Genomic DNA, 9,884 nt, shown 5'->3' on the forward strand with positions numbered 1-9,884 from the left:
ACGGGGCCGCCATTTGGACTCTTTTAGTACTTCACCCATTTATTTCTAGACAGATGAGTGTTCTGTTGGAATCGATCGTGACTCATGCATAATACAATTATATATATCGATTACCAACTGTTTATGGGCTCTACAATCAGCTAAACTATATTTTTGTCGGTCAACAAGCTTGAGACAATAATAACCTTTGTTGTCGGCAATCATATTCCAGGGCTCACTGCAAAACAAGAGACAAAAAGGTGACGCCCCCCCCCCCCCCCCCCCCCCCCTCTAGGCCAAGCTCTTCAACCAAGCAAAAACTAAATACGCCAAAGAACATATAACCAAATCCTCGCTTAAGCATAAGTATTTAAATTAAATTTGAATGGAATAAAATTGTTGAACACCGTTTTCAACAGTCTTGTTCAAATCAAATATATATTTGTACTGAATGACGAATTGGCAATTGAACAACAAACCTCACTTGTTTGAAAATTGCACCAGGGTTGCCGCTCCAACGATGTTTTGAGCCGAGTGTGATTTTGTTGCTATCGACTTAAATGCAAGCACCAATGTTAAATTTGGGTGGACAAGTTTTAACACAAGGAACCAAACTGACTCAATTCGTGTGGAGGATACATGTTGTTGTTGCAGCACTAAAATTAAAATGCATATGTCATCGATATCGCAGTGCCAACTATGCAGGTTTGGTGTAACCTAGCGACAAGGAAGGTTGATGAAGCCATTAATCTATGAATAAGCACCACACATGAATGTATGTAGACCACAAATCACACGATGGTTGAACCACTACTTTCAAATTTCAAATGACAAGGGACGACATTGGATGAAGCCATTAGCGCAGTCTCAACCTGAAACATTTTAGTAGTTTCCACAGATGTCATGTTAGTAAGACACCCTCTTTAGAAACTGTCTCACCTAATGTATAGTTAATTTCGACCAATCCCATTGACATCTCTCTTTCATCCTTTTCTCCCTCAATCCCTCTCTCTCTCTCCCTCCACAACAGATGGTGCGAGCGAGCGCACCGACGGCTGGCTGCGGCGACAGCATGTGGCACGACTGTACATGACGGGTGGCTATGGCGAGCAGTAGGGGTGCATGGTGGTGCAGCAGGAAGGGGTGTTGCAGCACGAGCACGAACGTGGCAAGCACACCGACGTCAATTGGCTTTTGGAGTATCAAGAGTCAAGAGCATGTCGACCAAGTCTTCCTATTGCTGATCGTCTTCAGGAGAGATTCTCCGCTTGCCGTTCGAGAATGTTGTTGACAAACCGTTCGAGCCACACGGCCTTGGCTAGTGCCACGCGCGGAGGAGGCGCCTGGAGACGAGGCTACCATTGGTACTGAGCTTGCCGAACCAGAGCGTCACGAGGGAACAGGATGATGGCAAGTGTGGTGCGCAAGTTTGGCGCCAGGGAAGCACGGCGGCGAGCAAGTCGCAGGCTAATGGCAAGGAGCGTGAGGTAGTCCCATCATGGGTCCCAGAAAATATGGGAAGAAACGACCGCTTGTCCTCAAGGTAAAATCACTAGTTTGGTGGTCTCTTGGAGCGCGAGACGACATGGTTTTTCTCAACTGAGAAACAGTTTCTCTCTTTGTTTTCTTCTCTTTCTTCGTTAAAAACTAGTAGGGTATTTTACTTACATAGTAGGGTATTTAATGCTACATAAAAACTATATCCTGGCTGAAAGGTCGGGACTGTTTTAATTAGGGTGTAGAATACAAGAGTAAAACTGGCCATGTAATTGCTCGGCCAACCAGCTAGTTGTATCAATATCTAAAATATCGAAAACACCGCCAACCAAGCATGGATTGCATGTAGGAGTATCTATACTTCCTCAATTGTATTGTATTTCTGGCTCTAAACCATACAAACGTAAACGGCCCTCAGGGTTGAATATCCCAAAGTATCCATGTACAGAAGAAAGATTGATCATTTGTGCACATCTGCTCTAGCTCCCATATATTATATCGAACAAATAATAAGCAAATGCAACAAACCCCACAACGCAAGCAAACAAAACTTTGCAGGCGAGATGATTAACAACTCTTGATTTCTCCCACCAAACACCACCATCAGCACCGTTTGCGTAACCTTATCAATTAACAGTGCAATCTGCTAAACGCACTAACCATCTGCACCTCAATTGCATATGATAACACATGCCTGAATCTGGATGGACGATCGATCGTCACCTCAGCTTGGCCACCTTCCAGCTCCGCCTGTCCAGGGGCTCGCTGCTGCCGGTGACGTCTTGCAGATCTGGGGTCGTTAGCTCGCTGCTCGTGGCGACCACCGGGACGATCTCCTTGGTTGTCCGCCGCTCCCCACTGAACCTGAGCATCTCGACCACCTCGGCCATGGCCGGCCGGCTCTCGGCGTTGCTCTGTGTGCACAGCATGGCGGCCTCGACCACGGCGCGGAGCTGCTGCGCGTCGAACCGCCCGGCGAGGCGCGGGTCCGCGATGCGCTCCCACTTGCGGCGGTCCACCAGCGGCGCCGCCCACTGCACGATCTCGCGCTTGACGCCGCCGGGGAGCTTCTCGAGCGGCCGGCGCGCGCTGACGAGCTCCAGGAGGAGCACGCCGAAGCTGTAGACGTCGCAGCTCTCGGAGACCTTCCCCCACATGGCGTACTCCGGCGCCAGGTAGCCTAGCGTGCCCTTCACCCGCGTCGTCAGGTGCGACACGCCGTCGGGTATGAGCTTGGCGAACCCGAAGTCGGCGACCTTGGGAACGAAGTCCGCGTCCAGCAGTACGTTGCTCGCCTTGATGTCCCGGTGTATGATGTGCGGGTTCGCCTCGTGGTGCAAGTAACTGAAATAAAGACACGTATGGATTGTTAACGAGATGAAATGGCAGGAATCAATGGAGGTGTGTGTGCATGTATTACTCACGCGAGGCCCTCGGCGGCACCGATGGCTATGGAAACGCGGCGTGCCCAGTCGAGGGGCTGATGCTTCTGGGAGGAGGGGGCGCCGCGTTGGGGGTGGAGATGCGTGAGTAGGCTGTGGTTGGGCATGTAGTCATAGACGATGAGGCGCTCGTCGCCGCCGGCGTAGAAACCGCGGAGGCTGAGAAGATTCTTATGACGGACACGGCCGAGGATCTCCACCTCGATGGCGAACTCCATCTCCGCCTTGGCTGTCATCGCCTTGAGCCGCTTCACCGCGATCTGAACACGTATCGAACATTTGTCACCCCAGGATTCAGGAATCATATGCACCCCGGCCACCGCCGGCAACAAACGAATTACGAGCTCAATTATGACATGTAAATTGATAAGACCACGAACAGATATATAGTGCATGCACCTCGACGCCCTTGGAGGTGCGGCCCCAGTAGACGGTGCCGAATCCGCCCTCCCCGAGCTTGTTGTTGTCGTTGAAGTTGTTGGTCGCCTGCAGGAGCTCCTTGAGGCTGTAGATCTCCCATGGATACTCTATACTCCGGCTCTTAGGTGTCCTCGACGGATTTGTCCTTCAAATTCATCGGGTAGTGTCACAGGAAGATTTATCAGCTCGACTGATCGCGATATATATCAGAGATACAGCCGTGCATGCACGGGATCACGAGGTAGCCTTGCAGATACTCGTGCTCAACGAAGCATATATGTGTACCTGCGAGTGCGACGACCGGCGGGTGGTGCGGCGGCTGGCTCAGGCTCATCATCGCCGGCGACGCAGCAGAAGCACCTGTTGATCATCTCTACGCAGACCAACCGATCGACGAATCCTGCGCGCCGCAGGGAAGGGGACGAGGAGGAGGACGACCAATCTCGATGCGGATCCAGGTGAGAAACTGAGGCTGGAAGAGAGAATGTTTCCAGGGGCAGCTAGTTAGGTCTAGTTTGTTGTTTGTCTCGCTGGCTAAATTATCCTGCCTCTCCTTGGAGACTTCACTCCTATAACAGTGACGTTCCCCTACTGTGAAGATGTGGTCGATCTCTAGAACGCACACCACTTATATATAAACACAAACCATCAGGCAAATATGAACTCTCTGGACTGGAGTAGCCACACTATCTGGTGGTTATGCACGTTGCCCATTCATATACTGTGATTGACCATATCAGGTGAATTGTATGAGACATAACCGCCGCGAGCGTGCTAGCGACCAGGTCAGTCAGACAGGTGAAATCGACAGAGCAGTAGCACCGCGTCATGATTCATAACAGGGATGGGTTCAAACGGCCTCCGAGCTTTCCTTGTTTCTTTTCATGTGGCTCAATGCATTTGCCTGAGACATGTGCTAGGCTCCTAGCTTTTGAGTTTTGAATAAGTCAGCAATTTCTCTGTTTCTCTGAGCAGATAATTGAAGCGATCGAGCGCAGGCAACAGCACAAAAACAAAGGGATTTACACCACTGCTTACCACACACCTAATCTGCTAGTGACTGCTGCCGCTTCCATTTGTTTATAGATGAAGATGTCACTTGGATTGGTCAATGAAATGGAAATCCATGGAAAGCTCGTGGCACGACCTGACAAATTAACCACTTGATATATTGAGAACAAAAAAAGGAATCCCGTCTGAAGAATGCAGAGGAAGCAACATATGTTAGGTTCAGAGCCCAAATTCAGTTTTATTTTGTCAGCTTGCATCTTACTGCTGGTCATCGTTTTGTGTCTCTATACAAATGCACATATCTGAATTTGAGATTATTGCAATCAGGCCGAATGAGCAATCCCACTCTATTTATGGGTTGTCTTATCTTCTTGTCTTCACAACGAGATATATGATACTCAGATATTTGTTGCATCTGAAAATGGGGGTGTTAACACAATTTAATTTGTCAACAAAGATGGTCAAAGCAACACCACACCGGTTGGTGAAATCACGTTCCCTCCTCTACACAGCAAGGAAAATATAGAAATCCCTACATGTGATCCTTTTACTCCAGAACAAATAGCTATTCTTCAATATTATATCACTGAGTGAAATAAGCTTGTACGCCAATACTTCTCAGAGACGGTTAATGCGCAAAAAACAATACACTATCACTCTAGAGTTTCTCAATTTACTGGAAGTTTTAACCACCTCTCTACACGCCTTGCGGCCTTCATATTGTCCTTGAACTATTCACCATGAAAATCACCACAGATCGTTGAGATATCAAGTATAGATTTTTCACCGACAAATCCATAAGGAGTTCACGAAGCTAATCGGCCTCAACGATGGAAATATCTAATGCTACGAGTTTCGCTTCTATTGTTGTAACACTCCAGTATCCAAACGGCTTAGATCCACTCTGCACGTTAAGTGAACCACAAACTACCACCAACCTACTTACTTTTTCGTCCTCGCTTTACGTACCGGAAAAACGTCCTTTGCCGAGATCCGAGATTTTTGCCGAGAGCAAAAACGCGGGCTCTCGGCAAAGAAAACGTTTGCCGAGCGTGGCTCTCGGCAAACACCGGCCGTCGGCAAGTGACAGGATTGCCGTGGGCCTGCATCTCAGCAAGCAACAGCTCTCGGCGAAGTGGGCCGTTTTGCCGAGAGCCGCGCTCGGCAAAAAATGCCCGTCGGCAAAACGGTCCTTTGCCGTAGGCCGCGCTCTCGGCAAAATCAGGCTCTCGGCAAAACATTGCCGCGGGCCCATAGCCGTGACCTGCCCTGACGGCGTCACCGCTTTACTGAGAGCCTCTCCGTTACTGCTCTCGGCAAAACTCTTTGCCGAGCGCCGCTCTCGGCAAATATTTGCCGAGAGCCCCTCCCAGGCTCTCGGCAAATGTGGTTTCTATATTTCATGTGCATGTGTTTCTCTTCTCCTAACTCTCTCCAATTAAATTATTTTTTCTTTCATATGCTCCAAACTTTTTTCTCTATAGACATACTACAGGTTGTACTCAATATTAAAATTTTGTGTATTTTTGTAATTATTTGCTATATATAATTAATTAATTGCATTTCAAGGAGTTTTTTTAATCGATTAAAATTTGAACAGCGATTGATTTAAACACGGGAAAAAATTAAGTAGAAAATGATATTCATGCTATTTATGCATTATTGAGGGCAAATAACATCTTGTTGACGGTTTTTTCACCTTTTATTTTACGAATCGAAGACCACGAACATATGTCGCCCAACGATTTAAAAATTCTTAAAAAAGGAAACGAAGTCGGAAAATTGTGATATTTGCAATGAAGTCATGGTATCACACTTGGAGGCTGTGGTAAAAAATTGAAAATGTTTCGCACAAGTCGTTGCGTATGATTCTTACAATCTGAGACATCTCCGAATAAGTTTCATAAAGTTGAGAAGGATCCATTAGGATTTTCAAACAATGTCACGGTCGAATTAGTTTTGGAGTTCCAAACTTTTTGTATAGCCATTAGAGAGCATAAGTTGTAACATGGCAAAATTTCGTATTTTTCCGGAGCCGTTTGGTGTTTATTAATTTTTTTTGGATATTATTTGCCGAGAGCTTCAGGGGATTGCTCTCGGCAAAGGCTCTTTGCCGAGAGCAACTAGGCCCGCTCTCGGCGCAGATTTCTTTTTTTTTTACCTGGCCTGGATCAATGGTTTGCCGAGAGCTGGCTCTCGGCGAAGAGGTTTGCCGAGAGCTGCTCTCGGGAAAGATTTAATTTTTTTTTAGAAATATCATTTTTTGTTCAGTTTGCCGAGAGCTACTCTCGGCAAATAATAATTTTTATTTATTTTTAATATTTTTTTGTGCAGTTAGCTAGTTAAAAAATCCGAACGAAATTTGAAAAAAAAAAACTTTATCGAGAGCCGGATCTGGGGGCTCTCGGCAAAGGGGAAGGTTTGCCGAGAGCCTCCCAGATCTGGCTCTCGGCAAAGTGGCTTCACCACTTAACCGTTTCGGCGCAGCCCCGCAAGCCCCGCAAGGTGAACCGTTTCGGCCGCAGCCCCGCCGCCGCCGCAGCCCGCCACGCCCGGCCGCGCGCGCTGCCGCCGCCGCTCCGCCCGAGCCTCGCCGCCGCCGCAGCCCGGCCAGCCCGCCCCATCCCGCCACGTCCGCCCGCGCGCGCCGGCGGCGGCCGCCGGCCCGCCCCAGCCCCACCATGCACGGCCGCCGGCGTCTCGCCCCCACACGCCAACGACGCAGTCATTCGTCCCGCCCCCGCAAGCAGAGGAGCGAGGAGGAGTGGCGCGCCGTCCTCTCCCCCAAGCAGTTCTGCATCCTCCGCCAGAAAGGCACCGAGTCAGTACTCTTCCTCACTCCTCCTTTTTCCCTAAGCGACTGCCGCTATGACGATTGATTTGTGGCTGAGCGCTGTTGTTCATCTGATCTACTCCCCGTGCCCATGGATCGATTCGATCCGATCGGATCCTGTTTGAGGTTCTTCGTATGTCAGGACCCATGGCCACCGGTTAGTTGAGATTACTGATTACTGATTTTTGAACCCGTCCTAGAGTTGCCGACGGAGGGATTCTACCTCCTCGTTCAGATTCTTGTTCGTCTAGTTCATCGAGGGTTGCGCCAAGTACTCTTGGACAAACCTAGAAGACTAGAACGATACTCTTTGGGACAGAGGGAGCATAAAAATAGAAAAGATAGGGCAAATCAAACAAAACAGTTGTATTCCTTTGGTAGGCTTGACCTTGGTATGAGTTAGACCATTTTGATATTGCCCGCAGACAAGAACGTCTGCATCTTCTAACATATTCATTTTGTTATTTTCAGTTGTTGTTCCTAAATTGTGTCTTTCCTCCCTTGCTAGTTGCTGCAAACAACCATATTTCAGGAATCAGATAAGGTTACCAAACAAAAAATAATTTTGCAGGCACACTCACTTCTTTCTGGTCCAAACATTCTTGGTTCTGTAATCCTTTGGTAGACTTGACATCCTCCGTACCAGTTGAGTTAATTTGATATTGGTCGTTCATTGGTTTTACGTTCCTCGAAATTGCTTGTAACAATCAGCCTGTTCGCTTGTTGGTTTCAGCCAGCCCAAACCAGCCAGCCAACAGTGTTTTCCTCTCACAATAAACCAACACCAGCCAGCCCAAACCAGCCCAGAAACCAACCAGCGAACAGGCCGAATGCGGTGAAAAATTATAGGCCCAGGTGCATACGCTCGAGGAGCATAAGGCTAGGGTGGAGGAAGAGCGACAGAGGGAGCGGGAGGCCGAGCGACAGATGTGGGAGGCCGAGCGGGCGAGGTTTGACGCCTTGGCTCAGTACGTGGCAAGTCTTGGCATCACGATGGGTCGTCCAGCGCCACTAGAGCTGTTCGCTCCTCCACCGCCTTACCCATACCCACCTTACTCATACATGAGTTCAACTTCTCTAACAAAAGCTCTTTACTGTACATGTCGGCCATCGTGCCGTTGATGTGATGGGAGGCCTTCATGCCATTGATATATATGTGTGCCGGCCATCGTGCCGTTGATATGTGGTGGGCGGCCATCGTGCCGTTGGTTTTCTTGCAGGTTTTGGAAACCCCACCGTGCAGGGGAGGTGCTGCCGAAATTTTGATGTGTCTAGGCTTAGATTACAATTTTATACCTAGTTCTGCAAATTTTGACTTGTCTACGCTTAGATTACAATTATATGCCTTAGTATTACTATAATTACTAATTTTTCTTCTCCTTTGTGCAGAATCAATCGGCGGGTTCGAATGATGTGCCTGAGCAGCCGTCGTCGGGAGGGTCGTGGCACCAACCGTATCCACAACTTCCGCCGCATCAACAGCCGTCGGGAGGGTCGGGGTACCAGCCGTATCCACACCTTCCGCCGCAGCAGCAGCCGCCGTCGGGAGGGTGGGAGCCTTGGGGGTGAGCCTGTTGTTCTTCATCATGTATTAGCACTTTGTGACATGAACTTGTGTGAGATGAACTTAGCACTTTGAGATGGACACGTGTCGTTGGATTTGAGATGTTTAGATGGATTATAATGTGAGACATGTGATGTGGATGACATATTTGTGATATATGTGATGTGGATGATGTGTTATATTTGTGAAATATGTGTTGTTGAAGCTGGAAATATAAACAAAAATAAAAAATGCTCTCTGGACTCTTTGCCGAGAGTAGGGCTCTCGGCAAATCTGCCTCTTTGCCGAGAGCGTACCTCTCGGCAAATCTGCCTCTTTGCCGAGAGCTTGGTGGTCGGCTCTCGACAAACCAATTTTTTTTTGAAAACCACCTTGGCCGCAAATCTTTTTTTTAACAATTCTTTGCCGACGGTCGCTCTCGGCAAAGAAGTTCTTTGCCGACGGTCGCTCTCGGTAAAGAAGTTGTCACACCGTTAGCGATCGTTTGGCTGTTACTAGGGCACGCCAGTTTGCCGAGAGCCTTGACATTACTCTCGGTAAATATTTTGCCGAGAGAGGCTCTCGGCAAAGAATCCTTTGCCGGTAGATGTTTTGCCGACGGCTCTTTGCCGAGAGCTGCTCTCGGCAAATAGTTTGCCGAGCGTCAACTCGTCTTTGCCGAGAGCTTCGGGCTCTCGGCAAAGGCCGGGAGTCCGGTAGTGAGGTCAGTCAGACAGGTGAAATCGACAGAGCAGTAGCACCGCGTCATGATTCATAACAGGGGTTGGTTCAAACGGCCTCCGAGCTTTCCTTGTTTCTTTTCATGTGGCTCAATGCATTTGCCTGAGACATGTGCTAGGCTCCTAGCTTTTGAGTTTTGAGTAAGTCAGCAATTTCTCTGTTTCTCTGAGCAGATAATTGAAGCGATCGAGCGCAGGCAACAGCACAAAAACAAAGGGATTTACACCACTGCTTACCACACACCTAATCTGCTAGTGACTGCTGCCGCTTCCATTTGTTTATAGATGAAGATGTCACTTGGATTGGTCAATGAAATGGAAATCCATGGAAAGCTCGTGGCACGACCTGACAAATTAACCACTTGATATATTGAGAACAAAAAAAGGAATCCCGTCTGAAGAATGCAGAGGAAGCAACA

The 9,884-nt window shown here is 48.5% G+C and overlaps 1 protein-coding gene across 1 annotated transcript; it reads right to left on the reverse strand.

The window, feature by feature from the left end:
* Window positions 1-2,007: 2,007 nt before the first annotated feature.
* Window positions 2,008-3,709, reverse strand: LOC136546648 (PTI1-like tyrosine-protein kinase At3g15890). Its single transcript, XM_066538613.1, has 4 exons — window positions 3,624-3,709; window positions 3,318-3,483; window positions 2,901-3,178; window positions 2,008-2,820 (listed from the first exon to the last, which is right to left on the reverse strand). Exons 1-4 carry the CDS (start codon window positions 3,707-3,709, stop codon window positions 2,196-2,198), a joined length of 1,155 nt encoding a protein of 384 aa, XP_066394710.1. The 3' UTR covers window positions 2,008-2,195.
* Window positions 3,710-9,884: the final 6,175 nt, after the last annotated feature.

The sequence above is a fragment of the Miscanthus floridulus genome, chromosome 3 (assembly GCF_019320115.1).
Source record: "Miscanthus floridulus cultivar M001 chromosome 3, ASM1932011v1, whole genome shotgun sequence".
Taxonomy (NCBI): domain Eukaryota; kingdom Viridiplantae; phylum Streptophyta; class Magnoliopsida; order Poales; family Poaceae; genus Miscanthus; species Miscanthus floridulus.